General features: G+C 40.8%; 3 protein-coding genes across 19 annotated transcripts in view; 1 reads left to right on the plus strand and 2 right to left on the minus strand.

The window, feature by feature from the left end:
* Positions 1-929: 929 nt before the first annotated feature.
* Positions 930-2,062, minus strand: LOC108111457 (putative gustatory receptor 89a). Its single transcript, XM_017220927.2, is given in 3 exon segments — positions 930-1,100; positions 1,153-1,932; positions 1,934-2,062. Coding segments are annotated over 3 exon segments (1,080 nt in total).
* A 95-nt stretch (positions 2,063-2,157) lies between these two features.
* LOC108111469 (caspase-3) lies at positions 2,158-4,080 on the minus strand. The gene is given in 4 exon segments (XM_017220940.2): positions 2,158-2,566; positions 2,790-2,934; positions 2,936-3,123; positions 3,704-4,080. Coding segments are annotated over 4 exon segments (927 nt in total). The 5' UTR covers positions 4,035-4,080; the 3' UTR covers positions 2,158-2,303.
* A 2,459-nt stretch (positions 4,081-6,539) lies between these two features.
* LOC108111492 (collagen alpha chain CG42342) overlaps positions 6,540-17,408 on the plus strand; it is a 72,342-nt gene continuing 61,473 nt past the window's right edge. For 16 of the 17 annotated variants that reach the window (XM_017220979.2, XM_017220986.2, XM_017220992.2 and 13 more), the window contains exon 1: positions 6,540-7,021. The gene's annotated coding sequence lies outside the window, so the exon portion shown is untranslated. Of the gene's footprint in view, positions 7,034-17,408 lie in introns of all 17 variants that reach the window. The other variant, XM_017220980.2, reaches the window with a different exon arrangement.

A 17,408-nucleotide genomic window follows, 5' to 3' on the forward strand; every position in this document is an offset into this window, starting at 1 on the left:
GCAGTTTTTGGTGGCAGAGTTAAACGATTTCATGTTTCTTTTTTTTTATTTCATCTGCAAATCTATTTCAACTAGTTTTTGGGATTTGCTGGCTGCTGCCACTTTCATTTCCAGTTTACGCAATGGCCAGTCAAGTGACAAAAGCATTTCACAAAAATCATATCAAAATTCACGAATTCGATTGGGTGGCCAAGCAAAAGCAACGAAAATCCATTGAATGGAGATTTGTCCATCAATCTTTGTTTGATAAAATCAAGATCACACCGAATGCTCAGCTTAGTCCACCTGCTCTACTTAAATTGTTTTGATTTTTGAAATAAAAATAAATGGGTTAAAATGAGGTAACTCAAAGGCAACTTTAAGAAATTGCAGATTTACCTTTCCATTTCCATGTCAACGCTTTGATATATTTTTGTTATGATTTTTTTACGTTTTTGTTTGAAAAAATAACAAAAGATAAATTAATTAATTCATTTATTATTGACATTCACATTTGAAAACAAACTGAACTTCGCGCTCAAATATTTGGGTCAAAAGCGACTTCTCTTTTGCGGCGTCGGTTTTTGGGAACTAAAGCAGCGCCACCTAGAAAAATGAAGTTACTCTTCATAACTGCCGTATTCTCCGTAGATGATGCTTTGGCGCCACTGTGCAGCTCAGCAGTTACAGTTTTTCAATAAATTGAATTTTAATTTATTTTAAATTTTAACAATAAAATGATAATTTAAGCTGTATGTAATTTAATAAATCAAGTTCGTTAATTATTAAAGTTATTTTCTTAAAATTTTGATCAATTTTCCATTTATATTATGTATTAAAAAGCCTTTAAATATATTTTTCAGACAAAAAAGCAATTAATTTAATATTTCTAACTGAGATTCGTTCTGATATGTTTCACATAAAAAGTATTAAAGGTTTGCATCTATGTTTCAAGCATGTGCCATATTCTCAAGGCTAAACTGCAGGATTACCACAATAAAGTTCATGGCATAGGAGACCAGGAAAAGCCAGAAGGAGTGGTCCACCGTAAAGAGGCCTAAAATATGAAACTTGACATTGCCAGTGGGTGAGACCAAAGGAAATGGTGTTGCAGCCATGGCCTGGAAAAATGTCAAAGATCAAGTAACTTATGATTAGTTTACATTAACCCACCTGATCCTGTAACAATCCATCCGGAACATATTCCCTTTCCAAACAGACTTTTCTTAAGCTTGCAGATCTCACCTGGCAAAGGTGAGCTGCCAAGACAACAGCGTACAGCTGAACTGCCATGATAAGGCAATTATTGGAAATGGTTAGAGGAACCCCGTGGAGGGATACAAAGTAGGACATGAAGGCGTACATGTTGGCCAGAATGTTGATGAAGCTGCCGATGACCAGCAGAAAGATGCCCAGCTGAAAGACCTTCACGAATCTCGTGACCAATCTCATCCAGCTGCGTTCCTTTTTTAAAAGTCTAGCTAGGATGGTGTCCTCGCCATCCAGTTGGTAGTAACACTCCAGGATTAGTAGCATGCCACCGAAGATACCATTGGCATAGACGCTGGTAACATGTTGGACATAAAGCTGGACTCCAAAAGCTAGCAGTTGAGACCAAGGCAGTCGGCTGCCTGCTCCCTCGAGAAAGGGTATATTGCAGAAAAGTTCGTAGAGGGAGAGGAGGAGTTTTAGCCACAGGAATACGGTTGAAAACCAACTTAATCTTCTCCGGCGATGCAATCTGGTCAAGCCATTCACCAGAGTGGCCAACTCCTTGCGTTTTACGAGATGCGTTCCTAGTAGAGCCAAGGAAATGCAGACATCTCCCGTCATGGTGGCCAAAGCAATGGTCTTGAAGACCGTTGAATGCCGGACATTGGTGGCCTCATACATGGCGGCACTTTTCCACAGGGTAAATGGAGCAACCGAAGTCAGGAGAAGCCACCTGAAAAGCTGCCATCAAGGTCACCCATCGCTGACACCTGGCACCCAGTCGCCCACCAACTCGAAACGGGGCCAAGGCCAAAAGCTGCCAAAATCTCAGCAGCAAACAGAGACCGCAGACGTGCGGCAAACGCGACATTTTCCGGGCAACTGACCCCACGGCTTCTATCTTCTATCTAATTGCCAGCCAAACGCTATCCACCAAAGACCCAAAGGCACTAAGCCAATTCCAGATAAGTGCCATCGATATGTATTTCTATCAACAAATTGCAAACATTACTATTAAATGAAAGAGTTGTGGTGTCCCTCTGGTTCTCTGGTTCGCTCTGGACTGAGTCACAGTCCCCCAAGTGGATTGTCGCTGATTTCGTGACCAGATCTCAGGTCTTGGGCTTAACACGCAGCTGAAAGGTTTTGGTCAGTGTGGACATAAAGTTGGGCATTTCCTTCATCTGGTTAAGGGCCTCGTTCTTAGTATTCGACTGATACTCGTAGGCCACCTTGCGGTTCACGGCGGTCAGCAGGCGGAGCAGCTCGGCACCCTCTGGCTGGGAGGCCTCATTGGAGGCGGCCTGGTCGAGGACACGGCACAGGCTCTGGATGAACCAGGAGCCATCGTCAACGTTGCGGAACGAGAAGAACTCTGAAAGGAAGAAGGGTTTTAACTTGAAGTTTCTGATATATAATAATTAGAGCAAAATTAGCAATGATTAAAATTGTTTTCTAATTTAATATAAACTCTTTCCTTTTAGCCTTTCGAAACCCCCCATTGATTGATGTCAAAAGCTTTCTAAAGCATGGAAAATTTTCACTTGTTTGCGAAACTACGAAACTACGAAAAGAAGATTACTTTTGTCAACACTCACTGTCGAAGGTGGAATAGAAGACGAGCATGTCCGCCGTGCTGGGTATGGCATAGGTAATGGGTTGCACGGGAGCAGGTGCCTCCGGGACCAGTTCTCTGGTCATCACTGCAAAGCTGGAGAACTCAACGGCTTTCTCCAGATTTCTCACCACGACAAGCTTGGATGAAGAAGAGTTTTGGCTTGTTCTTTAGGGTTTTGCAATTGTCGCCGAGGAAGGGATTCCAGAGACGTTCCACAGGATATGACATGTCCTTGGCATAGACCTTGCCTTCAGTGCCATGGGACATCACCGCCAAGACAAAGCAATCGTTTTTACTGTGATCCTCGCGAGCCACTGAAAAAGTTTTAAATATTGAGTAATAAAGTGATTATTCATGGGCTTATCTTAAAGCTGAAATATATTTTTAGAAAGTCTAATAAATTAATGTCATAGTTAAACATTCTTGTATTTATTTCTTATTTAAATAGGGAAATTATCTAATCGATTTATCAGTCATCGAACATTCTTTTCCTATCCTTTGTTAATTTTCTTTAATATAAAGAAATCATTTTTGGATGACTTTCCCGTTGATCGGAAAACCCGATTACTGTCTTTATCTCACAATTATTGCAGTCATAAAAGTAGTGACTTTGTTTTGATATTGATAAGATATCTGTGCTTGAAATATGTCACCAATTTTGATAAACAAAAACCATTAAAATAGAATTTGAATAACAATAAAAGTGATTGTTACAATGATAGGGAAATAGGTAAATGTTATTGCGAAAAGAAGGCTAATTAAGAAAGATATTAACTTTGTATTTAACCAAAAGAAAAACCAAAAATAAACTTGAAAAAAGATAAAGCGGTTTTTTTTAGTGATTTATGGGTGCTACGTAGGAAGCTATGTAACCGTTGGCAACTCAAGACTCACCCTCCTTCAGCTTGTCGTTGATGTCGGAGAAGGTCAGATCGTCGTAGGTTCGCACATCGAATCCGAAACCCTTGAGCGTGGCCTCCATGTCATCCCGATCCCGTTCGGTGCCCACTCGCTGTTTCTGTCCCTTGACATCCTTGTGATTCAGTATCAGTGCTATACCAGCCCTTTGGCAATTCTCGTATGTATCCTCCGTTGTTGGTCGCGAGATTATAATCCTCTTGAGATCCAGCTCCGAGGTGGGCGTCTTAGCGATCTGGGTGGCATCCGCCTTGTCCTTCTTGTGCTTGTTGTTCTTCCCGAACAGCGAGAAGTCGGTGTCGTCCATTTCTGACCGTCTACGCGCTTTGGCAACCTGTGACTAAGCGCGATTAGGTGTCTTCAGCTATCAAACGAATAAAAAATGTGTGTAGTTAAAAAGCTCCCTCTCTCTCCCTCTCTCTAGTTCTTATCTAATCAATGCAGGTGTCTTATCAGCCTGCTGGGGTGGAAATTCTCTCACTGTTCACGACATTTTTCGGCTCGTCTTGCCCAACGTTGATTAGCCTGCTCGAGGGGAAGTTACGTTTATTGGCAGTGGAAAACAATTCGTTTTTGCCATTGCATCCAGACAATTTGATTTCCCTGACGGGTCACGCCCACAAAAACTTGGAGGGCGCTCATTCCGGGGGGGAAATTGGCAACTTCCGGCGAAAGTGTCGCTGCCACTGGGATGTCTTAATGTGTTTTCAATAAAATTCAGATGAGCAAAAAAGTCATTGGGTGGCTAACTTTTGCCACGCAATTCGGAATTTTCACGCACACAAAGTAACGGAAACCGGAAATGAGCATGGCGTTCTAGAGTCGAAAAAGTACCGTTAGGAAATGTACCAAAAACAGAGAGAAAAATGTTTGAAATTTAAAGATTTTAGATATTGTTTTGGCTCAAGAACTTCTACTTAAAGAATCTTATTTTATGAACTGTTTCATTTAAAATTAAAATATTTAAAATATATTTATTGGATATAAAAAAGTTGTTTTTTCTTTTTTTCCAGTTTTATTACATTGACAAAAATTGAATTTAAAATATGTAAAACTTATTTTTCTCAGTGCCCCCGAAAAGTGTACCTCACCAAAGAGACCATTGCGTGGGCGCCAAAGAGAGCGCAAGAAACGGGAGTGCTAGAAACGTGTGGTAATGGAACACATAACAACAATTGCGGCTAATTAATAAAGCGGCTCCTACGACCCTGATTGGGTGCCAATTATAATTGACGTGTACTTATAATTAGCGACATCAATCTCTTTGTCAACTGAAGGGCAAAAAACCGTAGGCGGGGGAGCAGGGAACTTGTTTTGCCGGCTTTTCAGAACAATCGCCTTGGTGCTTTCAAGGGGCCTTGGCCACCGAAAGCAGCTGTTTGCCTCCTCTTCAGTGACCTGAAATCTGCTCTTATCTTATGGCCTCCGAAAAGGCGGAGAGAAAGGTGAGATTTATTGAGTTGCGATTCCAAAAATGCACTTGCTGAATGCTCAAAATTCAGTGATTTATCGGACGAACTTTTTTGGCATAACAATGAAAAGTTTCACCTGAAATTTATGCATTTTCTTGTTTTTATTATCTTAAATTATATGTTCTTTAGCAATATAGATTTATTGATATTGGTAATTTAAAAAATTTTATTTTATACTGTATAGCATTTTAATTAAATTAATAAATTAATAAATAGCAGAAATCCCTAATTAAATCTAATGATTTTTTGAATTTGTACAATTTTAATAATGGAAAATAGAATATTAAGGCATACTTAGTTAGTTATCCTCGCTTGAAATAATTTTATTTCTAATTTTATACATATTAAGTTACTCTATTAAAATTTAAGTCTGAGTAGAACAAGAAATCGAATTATTTATATCTGCAAGGCAATTTCAACGTTGAATTCCATGCCATCTCAGAATTCTTTCTCTCAAATATTTGATTTCCTAATTAGCCAATTTAAAAGCCATAATTACATAATTCAGAGGGCATTACCTGAAGTGCAATAAGTGACTCCCACCGGTTGATCATGTTTTTGTTGCTGCTTTCTCCGTTATGCGTGCTTATTTACCTTGCAACACCTCCTGCAAAACGCTCTCTTCGAACCACACGTATGTTTCGAACTCAAACCATGTAGGCACGCAACCTCTTGTATGACTTCGATGGGTCTCTCCCATGAGTATGAAGTGTTCTGTTTCCACTGTTCACAAGGTAATACTGTTGGTCTCATGTTATGTCAAGGGGTTAGGGCTTAAGCTTTTTAACATGTTTAATTTCGTAATAAAAGTACATTTTCCAAACTATTTTGAAATTAAAAACTTATTTAGTATATATAAATAAATATTTTATAGTACAATAAAGTTGTTATTAACTTAAGTTTACTAATTAACATCTCCCTAAAGAAACTCATATTTCTCAAAACATTCGAAAAACTTATTTAAAAAGTTTAATTTTTCAAGCGCCACATTTGACTTTATTGTTACGACAATTTTGTGAATCTTTGTGGTAACAAAACTACTTTTTAAAGAGATAAAAGTACTTAAGTAAGAACTTAGTAGTTTCTTATAACAATTAACGTGATTAAAACTTTTTTGTGGATAAGAAATAAAAAAGTTTAAGCTTCTAGATAGGTGCAGTAGGTTATGTTACCTATTACCTGGCTACGCCCATGTGCCTGGACTGTAACAGATTGTCCGTTCCAGAGGCGTTGCATCCCAGAAACAAGTTCGAAGGCGACCAAAGAGAGCAAGATGTTAACAGTGTGCGAACAAAAACACCCAACTTACCGATGTTCGCTTCAATCGCTTGTATCGGCTCGAATCGCGCGGACGCATCCGTTCCGAAATCGCGGGAATATCTTGGAAGACGGGAAATCGAAGTCGGTTCGATCCAAAAAACCAAAATTGAAACCAAAACAGCGACGCCAAAAGCTTTGTTTGTGCTGCCCAGTGCAGAGGTGTGTTTGTGTTGAAGAAATATTCGGAAAAATTTGCATTTTTTAAGGTTCGGCGGGATCCTTTCCTCCGGGCGTGTGTATTGCCCTTTCCCTTGGTCCTTAGGCTAAGGATAAACGGGGCTTTGAGCTGTGACAACAACAACAAAACAACAACGACAAGGAGAAAAGTAAATAACAAACAACTTCAGTGTTGGTGGTGTGCCAAGTGCAAGGAGTTGTAATTTATAGTTGCCGAAATTAAATTATGTTAAGTGCTCCCAATCAGTAGGAAGAAGAAGGTGCAAGTGGAAAGCAAAGCGGCAAAAACAGAGGAGAACATAAGCAAAGGAAACCCAAAGCAGAAGTACGTAAGAAGGTGAACCAAACTAACTGTTTGATTACAATAAGCGGGGTGTATGAAAACTCATTTAAGTTGGGCGTTTGTGTGTGTGTGTGTATGCTTGCCTTTTGTATGCAAAAACGTGGACGAGAACAACAACAACAAATTAGGGTGGCTGGACGAGATGACAAAAGCAAACAAAAGGTTTATTTTTTCGGTGCCATTCCCAAAAACAACCCATATATAAAGAGGGAAAACGGAACCCACAATGCGAAACGAAAACGAAATCAAATCAAAAGCAGAAAACAGCCCGCCGAAAGGCAGCAGCCAAAAAAAACCTTAGCTAGCTTTTAGGCGAATGCCCTGGCAAAGCGCATAAAAAAATAGATTAACAGGCTAGGCAGAAACGTAAAACGAAAAAAAAACGAAAATAAACATTGAAATTCTGACGTCGTCGGCTGGGCTAAGCCTCTGCAGCAAAAATAACAGCAGCATAAAAAAACCAAAACAACAACAAGTTGGGATGCCAAAAGTTGGGTCTCACGATTATAGGGATACCCCGGGTACTTGGGCTTCCTATTTGCTTTATGACAGCAACATAAAAACGTGGCATCTATGTAGGTTGGTCAATTAAAAGTTTAAGGTGGGTCATTTATCAGTCTTTGTTTTAAGAAGCTTAACTAAAGGATATTACTTTGTCGATTTTACCTTCAGATATTATCATTACCATCTCTTTCTTCTCTTTAGTTTTCTATTAATTTCATTTTTTTAATCAAATAAACAAAACAGTTTTCATTTTTAATATTTTAATAGGAAATAGTAAATAAAAAATCATAGATTTTTGTAGCTTTTCATATCTTAAAATACGAAAATGCATTTTTTTCTCTTTTAATATAAATTTAAAGCAGAACTAGTTTATGATTAAGTTAAACCAGGACATAATACACCTAGGTTAGTATTTGTATACCAAAAAAAAAAACCCCTTCTAATTCTAATCTAAGTTTTGAGTAACATTAAACCTACGATCTGAAGGTATCATTCTGAATTAATCTCATCCCTTAGACATCATAATCCAAATAAAGTAGCTTGCCTTAAGTTGCTTAACCAAGTAATACAATCTTTTCCTTTAATATTAAATATATTTTTGATTTAATAATAGTTTTCAACATACTCCTAGTAATATCTCTAAACAATATACCTAAAAATCCAAAGCAAGCCTAAACAAGAAGTTGGCAACTAACCAGCTGGCAGTGCAACCAGCCGCGAAGATTTGTGTTTCACCTTTTTTTATGCCCCCGCAAATGAAGTTGCAGTGGACATCTAATGAACCCGCACCTGAATGCGATGGAGACCCTTAAATTGCCAGCCCACCTGAAATATTCAAGATACTTTATGGGCATGCCGCAGATGGTCCAGAGGCATGCCAGTCATGCCACAGGATGCCCTGCCATCTCCCTGCCCTCCCACACCCTTCATCAAGGTGTAAATTCTGTAGCAGAAACATTCATTTATGAGCGGGCTAAGGTTGCGCTTTTTGCTGCCATCCCTCGACCCTTTTCATTGAGGCGGGTGAATCCCCTGGGAACCTTTCACCCATCTTCACCCAAGGGAGGGTTCCTTCCTTACCAGCTTTATGAACTTCAGCTGAGCAATTATTAAATATGCAAGCTTTTTGCAGCTTTAAGATAAGCCAAAGGTTACCACCTTGTGGGTGGCTTCTGCTACTTCCTTTGATGTTTAATTTTTTGATAAGGGGTAGGGAGCGCGGAGGAAGAGGTTGGCAAAAAATGCGGGAGACAGGCAAACAAACATTAATTGTAACTGTAAATGGTGTGAAATGAGGGAGTGGGTGAATGACGGAATGAATGGATGCTTAGGAGCGACTTGAACGACTTGAATGGATGACTGAATGAATGAATGAATGAATGACTCTCGAGAGTTAGAGCTGCTACTGGCAGTGGCAGAGATGCTCTCGCCTCTTCTAGCGCTGGAAATTGCGTTAAGTGGATGTCATCGTTGGCCAGCGACAATTTTGATGAACTCAACAAAAACACTTGACAGCAGAAGAGTCGAAGATTTTGGAGGGGGGCTGGGGGGTTGGGTGGTTGGGAATCGGGGAGCAGGCCATGCAATAAACGAAATTATGACGCTAAATTGAACACAAAACGCCCAATGAGACAGGGCGAGAGATATATAGTAGAGTCAAAGAATAGTCCAGGAAAATATGTAGTTGTGAGCGAGAAGGGGTTGGGGATGGGTGTATGGAGGTTTCGCTTTCAAAAGCATCCGCACGGCATCAGCACAGCTCCGCTTCGACCCGTCCACATTTAACGCGCGAATGAACAGCAATCAGCCGAAATGGGGGATTCAACACTACAAAAAAGGGGGCTGGTGAAGGGACTGTGGGCATGGCACTGGCTCTGGACATGGACCTGGATCTGGACCGTCCGGGAATCTCTGGGACTGAGACTGGAAATGGGAATGGGAACGAGCTCTTGGACTATAACTGGTTGGGTGCCGATGTGATGGTGAGCCGTCAGCCCGGAGGGTTCATTCAACAATAAAAGTCATGATAGACATGGGCAATACGGAAATGCTATTTTTGGGGGCTGCCCGCTGCCCGTCACCACCGCCGCCGCCGCCGTTGCCACTGCCTTCACACGGGAATGGTCCACGTCCGCCCTGCGAGCGGAAGGTGAGAATTAAGAAATTAGCGTACACCCAGTACCCGGGGTATCCACTATCCCAGTGCCTATAGTCACCCATCAACCATTACCCATTACCCAGTTGGATGCCCCATCCAGCCGCGAGTTGGAGCTGCCAGATGGGAGCCGTTCGGAGCTGCTCGTAAATTGCCCGCCGCCGCCGCTCACTTTAACTTAATTATATAATTTGTGAGACAGCAGCGTTGGGAAAAAGGGAGACAGGCCGACCAACGAAAAAAGGAAACATGACAAAAATCATTAGATTTTAAAAAACTGAAGTAAAAATGCTCTTAAAAAGGCTGTTTTCTGAGTTTTGTGATTAAAATTAAAGATAAAAAAGGGTTTTTGGGGACAAAATTGGCCAAAAAACACTGAAAGAGTTAGGAATTATTTTTATTGACAAAAACTTATTTGATATTTATTAGTAGATGTTATGAAGTACTTAATAGGTTGTTGATGAATATTATTATTTAAATCCTTCTTTATTTTACTTGTTTTTGACAAAACTGCAATAAGTTTAACTTAAGCTTAGTAAACAGGTTTTAAAACTAGTTCAGGCTAAGATTTCAGCTGTAGCTTAAAGAAGAGTTTTACATTTTATAGACATTTTAAGCTGTTAAATATTTCACCTCTCCAAATATGAAATAAAACGTTGAGATTCAGGTTTAAAAACCGCAACTTTGTTGAATATAAAAAGAAACCAAACCGATTGAGCCTTAAATCCGGCGTTTAATTTAAAACGACAGAAGAAAGACGTGTCGGAAAAACCATAAAAACTCATTTACAAAGTAAAGAGACTTTTTTGCCGGCTGAGGGTATAGCAAAGAAGCGGGCTCTGTGGGTTTTTGTCGGTGCACTGCAAATTAAATGAGCTGAATGCATTTAAGCCAAAATCAGCGCAAGCCGTCGGCTTAGTGACGAGGACAAACTGTGTCTTAAGTGAGTCAGCAGGCATCCCGGTAGCAGGACGCGACACCCCACCGACGGGACTGGTAATGGGCGTTGCTGGTAGAATGGAAAAAAAAGTAAATAATCCTTTAACCACAAAGCAATTATGCAACCCGGGGGCAACAAAAACGGCAGCAGCAACGTCGACGGAACGGCGACATCTTGTCAGCCAGTGAAAAATTACCAACCAATGACGGCGACACCAGTTGTATATATATGTGTTTGTGTGTGTTCAGACGGAGACGGAGATGGTGATGGTGATGGACGGGAAAAAGGGACTGGCTGCCTGGATGTAGTGGAAGCCCACAGGTTGCAGGCAACAAATTACTTAAATGCCAAGCCGAAAAGTCTGGCAAAAGCTTATGTGAAAATTTTAAATTGGCGAAGGGGGTAGGAGGTGTAGGACGGATGTTGCAGGAAGGTTGACTGGTTGGGAGCTATTCCTCTCTCTCTCTCTTTGCGGTTACCTTGCACTTTTGGCCGCAACAAACGGGTGACACATACAAGGCTGGCTGAGAAATGAGACAACATTTAATGGACCTCCACCACTGGTTTTCATTAAAATTTGTGACTTTGTAGTGAGGTTGGATTTTAGTTTATTCCTGGCACGTCTTTAATTAACTTTAATTTTTTAATGACTTAGGAAGGGAATAGTAAAGGTTTCTAGTTTTGGAAGAACTTCCCTTGTTATTCCAAATATTGTACCTTCTGACAGTTCATCCCTTTGTCCAATCTGGTCATTTGAATTCCGGGATTATTAATCATTAAGGCCCTTGAGGGACTTAGGATTTGTTAGGTGATTATCCCTGTCTGATGAGTTAGGGGTTGGTAGGGCCTGGATATATCCCAGACTAAGAACTTGTTTTGTAAAATTTACCCAAAATATGGTAATATTAGTTCCACAGAACTGCCACTTTTTCCACTGTGCACCAGTAGCCATGCAGATTTATCGACTATATCTATCTAGCTTATAGCATCTCATTCACCTTCATGCTACCTATGTCTATCTCTGCCTGCCATTTCCCACGATGTGGGGACCATTTCCAGCTCAGGTTGCATTCTCGTTGGCAACTCGTGCGCCTTCAGTGCAGAAGTTAAGCGCTTTTCTATGCCTTCAGTGCCAGATCAGAGCGCAATTGATGGCCAACAGCTCAGAGCCTTTAACCCGCCTTAGCCACAGCATGACAAAGCCACACAGAGAATGGAAAAGGGAGAATCGAAGGGAGAAGAGGTTCTAGAGGAATAGAGTGCGGGATTTGGCCAGACGGTTACCAAGACCAGCCTGGCCCCCTTGTCGAATGTCCAGCTGTGTCTGTTTACATAGCCACAGCTCTTTAGCAACCCGTCTGGACATCGTTTTATGTTCTTCTGGTCCCGGTTTGCGCTTCAATTTGCGCCTCAGACGGATGAGCGGGGAAGTGGAAGTGAAGGAGATGGCCCTGCGGGTTTTGGTCAGCCCGTTGGACGACCTTTCAACGGGGTCGCGGATTTACATTTGTTGCTCAGCTCGTCTCGGCGCCAACTCATTCATAAAAACGCACGCAAAGTCAAGCGTTGCAAGTTGAAGGTTGCCCTGCCTGTGGTTTTTGCCTTCTCTCCTCACCCATGCACCACCGCCCACCTTGCAGTCGCCTTCTGTGCTCGAGCTTTTATGCAGTTAAGTGCTTAGTTGCGTGTAACTTTACACTGTTTAACAAACTCACTCATTCACCGCACAGTGAGTCAAAGGAGTTTCCTGAAAAGAGTGCCGGGGCAGGGGTTGCAAAAGTTGGAAAAAGGTAGGAGAGTTCACTGGTTCCGCAGTAGGCGAGGAAGAGGTGTGACTTTGTCGTGTGTGCCAACTGCAAATATAAAGAACTACACTGAAATGAAAGTTAACTTAAGATTTAGATTAACTTTAAGTTAATGTTAAAGAAAATATAATGAAGGCAGATATTATCTTTTAGATTCAAAAACAAGACTTCAGTCATAAAGACATCTTTTTGATACTTTTCTGAAACCAATTACCCTTTCAATAATCACCCAGTTTTTCCCACTGCCTGAAAGGACATTTATTAGAGTTGGTTAAACCCACCGTTGGCCGGAGTGTGTGTGGGCCAAGAGTTAATTACGAGTGCTCTTTAGGTTGTTAAGCACCTAGCTGCCTCAAATGAAATCAAATAAAGTGAATGGTGGCCATAAAAAAAGGAAATACCTGGCCAACAGAATGTGCGGAAGCTAACGGAGATGAGGTTAGAAAAAATCCTCAAGTGGGCGGCGCCACAAAAGAGGTAAAAGGAAGAGGAAGTTGGGTAGCCAAGTAAACAAAAGCAAATATTGCGTGCCAAAATTCCGGAAATTTTTAAGAGTCACAGCATGTGTAAGCTGAATTTTTACAAGTAAACACACACACACACACACCCCCTACTACACTCTCAGCTCTTGAACAACAATCCCTCAGGTCCCCCCACCACCCACCACATCATCCGTCTGGAACCATTCCTTAGTGCCATGTTTCCTGTCTAAGTGCTAAATTGAAATTCCGAAATTAAGTAATTTCTCCCAAGGGCAACTTCTGCTGGAAATCTTTACCAAAAACGGACACACACCCTCAGACTGGGCCACGCCCATCAGTGTTGCAGAAGAACGCCCACATAAGAAGCCGGAACGCAAACAGTAAACTAAACAATAACAGCAACAAGGCTTGCCAATGAGTTGCACTAATAGTTTGTGTGTGTGTGTGTGTGAAGCTGCCTGTAAAATGAGGCACATAAAAGGAAAATGCCAAAACTGTTAGAGTGTAGCAGCAACCGCATCTACATGAAAACAAGCTGTAAAAATTATAGGGAAATGGCAAACCGTACACGACATAAGTATTTTGTTACGGACATTAAAGCCAACGCCAAGATATCCAGTGACTCGCATCGTTTAATCCCAAACTAGAGAGCCGTCATAAAAATGCAGGAATATCTCCATAAGGCTGGTTGAATGGCCCAAACCATAAGAGATGAACCTAGGCAGGGAGTTAGAGTATCTTATAAAGTATCTTAGGCTGCTATTTTATGAGCATCTACAAAGTTTTACACTTTTCTGGTACAGCCTGCCCTGTTAATAGAAGTAATAGGTCTTGCCTTTGGATTATCTTCTCTAAAAAATAAAGAGAAAATCATTTTAATTGTTTTTTTTTGGAAAACTTCTTAACCGCTACTCATCCTTTTAAATTCCCTTTGCTTTTAATTTTTCAAATTCTCAGCCAACAGCCAGCTTCTTTGCAACTGCAACTTCCCTTTTTTTAAGGTTACTTCCGACTTATCCTTAATCAAAACCGAAATGGCTCAACACTTTCCATGGCTGCTGTCTTCCAAAATCGAAAGTTTGCCAATTCATTCAGCCACCACCCTCTCCTTTGCTCCCCTTTTTTTCCACTTGCAACACTGTCGTCCTTTGGTGGCCCTGTTTCAGTTAACTTCAAGGAACTTCCCCACTTCAGCTTCCTCAATATTTTTCAATTTAAATGATGGAGCGGAGAGTAGAAAAAGGAGTGCTAGGATGAGAGAAGGAAATGACGCTTCACACTAGTGAGCACAAGGGGCGGGGGGTTTCGGGTGCTGGCTGCCGAAAAAAAAAAAGAAAATGTGAAGAAAAGCAGGGAAAGGGAAACGAGGCAACTTAAACACTTCTTGCATTTTTCTTATGGAACGACAACTATTTATTGCCTCGCCCAAAAACCCAGACGAAGCTGTCGAGGATTCTCTGTTCTTCTTCTTGTTGTTGTTGTTGCTTCTTGTTGCCATTGTTGTTGGTGTTGTTTACTTTTGTAGTGGCAGCAACAAAGTTCTTAAATATTACCAACGGCAGGAAGAACTTACACCAGAAAAAATGTATATTTTTTGTAGTCTAATGAATTAGCTTAAATTAGCATAAAGTGGCATTTCTTTGTTTTTAAGCTGGAAATATGACAGGAAATTTATTAGTTAAGAGGATAAAGTGGGAAAAATGAGGTTGGAAGTATTATATTTTACTATGTTTGGTACGGAATTATATTAATTTAGTTTATTTCTTCATTTAATTATTATTATTTATTTACAATTCTTCATTTTTTCCCTGGGTAAAAGTTTATACTTAGCTCTTGAATCTTTCTTAATTTTTCCTTAAGTGTATTACAACGCTTTCTGAAGCTGACTACCATGATGATGACGTTGGCTATGAGGGTTGCTGATGGTGTTGGCCATGGTGATGATGAAAAATGCACATGTGTTGCTAACGGCCCGATTATTTTTATTGTTTATTTACTTTGATTTTGGCCCTCTTCTCGTTCGTCTTTTTGTGCTGTTTGGCCATCATGTTCATGTTTTTATTTGCCACGACCGGACCCGTGGCCATGTCCTTATTCGGGTTATTTGGGTTTGGTTTGCCCATTTGTGCGTAACGAATAAATTTAGCAAAATAAATAAGGACAATAATCCCTTTGAATGCATTGCAATTGAGCTTTTTACAGCCATTGACTGTAGCCCAAACGCCCACTAATACATACACACATCTACATACACAAGCACATATACACTCGACACACACGTACGTGTGGCACTTAACTCAACATTGTTGGATGGCTTAGAAAGCTTTTGCCTCTTGGCCAGGATTCCATTCCGTTTTCGGCGTCCGGCTAATACCATTTCGATTCCGGCTTGATTTGCATTTCAATTCCAAATCAAATTTTTCAATTGCCAGCTGGACGCACTCACACATACATACATATACACTCTCTCACTAAACACACATACGAACACAAACATAGGCGCCTATCAATATGTGTGCTAAGTGGCCGCACACACACCAGTTTAATTCAATTTGGCATCGAAGGGCGAACAAATTCATAGCATACTTTGCAGCGCTGCTTGACCGGAGTCGAATCTTCAAACTCCCCATGTAATTGACAAAAGCTGCGCTCCATGGAGCTCCTCGATATTTGAAATCAATTTATTTTATATTGAGTTAGCTGTCCCCCCTCAGAGCACCCAGTTCTCTGGCATACCGGAATAGCATTAACCTTTGGCAGCTACATTGTGTAAAATCGAAATCGATATGGCCCAGAGAGAGAGAGAAGAGAGAGAAAAGATGCTGGTTGCGGGGGAAAAGGGGAAAGCGGGAGTTTGCCCAGCCAATTGCAATGTCAGCTCAAAACTCAGCCACTGAACAACGAACCTCCACACATGCTCTTATTTGTTAAATTAAAAGCTTTTCCAGCGCCTTGCAATTGTTATTGTTGTTGCCCAGACAGCGACGTCATCATCATCATTACAAACATCATCATCATGATGATAATGTTCATCATCATCGTCGTCTTCATTTGCCATTATTGGCTGCGGAGCGCACAAGACTTTCAATTAGTTTTATTAGGGTGTTCCAAACATTCCATTGACTCCAAATCAAGGGGTTTCTGGCGGGGCACCTCTCCCTCCCTCCCTCTCTCTCTATATATATATATCCATTGTTATTTTCGACCCGATGCCAATGCCGCTTCTGTTTGATATTGGCCTTTTGACTTTTATGCTTTTTTTTTTTTTTTGGGTTTTTGGCGCAATTTTCGCTTTTTGCGGTTGCGGCAGCTCCTGCGATTTTCGGTGATGGTTTGCGGGCTTGGGGGAGGCCTTTTCAATGGCCCGATTGTTTTTTGAGTTTTATTGGGGGCTCCTCTTATTGTTGTTTTGGCTGTTAGGCGCATGATTGCGCAATGCCAACGCACCAATAAATAAGTAATATTAGATGTTTAAATATGTGGGAGTGGGTGTGGGAATGTTTAATCAGCAATTTAGACCGCATAATGAGTCAGCAAAATGGGAAAACCTAAAACTGACATGGAAAAGAGAAATACTTTAAAAGGCTTAAAAATGATCTAAAAAATATTTAAAAAAATGATTTAAGAAATATTCTTTAAGGCTATTTGTTGTACTTTGCTTATAAAACATAAAACAGATTCACCATAAAATTAATTATTAAAATGGCTTAAAAGTAACTTAAAAAGGCAGCCAAACCTTAAGTCTTAAATGAACTAACTTATCTCTTTCGGGTCACCCCTCCCCTTGTAAATGCACTTATGAATTATTAAGCAATCCTTTTAATTATTCTTGAGTAATAGTTTCGGAAACTTTTTCGAAAACTTCTGCCCAGGGGCTACCATATTGGTCAACTTTTGGATACTTTTAAAGCTGTTGTTCGCTTTCTTTTTTCTATGTGAAACTTGTTAAAAACTTCTCAAGCTCATTTCATTTCTCTAAAGAGCATTACAGTTTCGTTGTTTCGTTCCCCTTCAGCTTTTGCCCCATCGCTATAATTTCCACTTTATGACTTTTGTATTGCCAAACGCCCTTGCTTCCCCCTCTGGTAATTTTCCCCCCTTTCAACTGGCGGTGGCATGTGGGGGCAGAGTTGAAGGCAACAAATGTTTTTGACACGACAAGTCCATGGGTCAAATGCCTCTCTTCCCGTCTTGTTTGCTCTCCTCCTTAGATGTTGTTTTTTATTTGTTTCTTGTTTTTGGCGCTTTTCTTCTTTTTTAATGCTGATTTTTTTCTGCTTTTTGTTTTTTGTCAGTGGCTGCCACTGCTACTTGAGCTAGAGAAAAAAGTTTTTTGTGCGAAAAAGTTTCGGTTGCCCGATTCTTAGGAGGTGCTCGGAGCCCAGTTGCCTTGGCGGCGGGTTGGACACGCCTGGTTGAACTTCGGAGTCAAGTCAGCGGTGGGGCATCATCCGGCCGCCGAGCCCGGCTGATTATTGAAAAT

This window comes from Drosophila eugracilis, unplaced genomic scaffold, assembly GCF_018153835.1.
Source record: "Drosophila eugracilis isolate 14026-0451.02 unplaced genomic scaffold, ASM1815383v1 contig_415, whole genome shotgun sequence".
Classification (NCBI taxonomy): Eukaryota; Metazoa; Arthropoda; class Insecta; order Diptera; family Drosophilidae; genus Drosophila; species Drosophila eugracilis.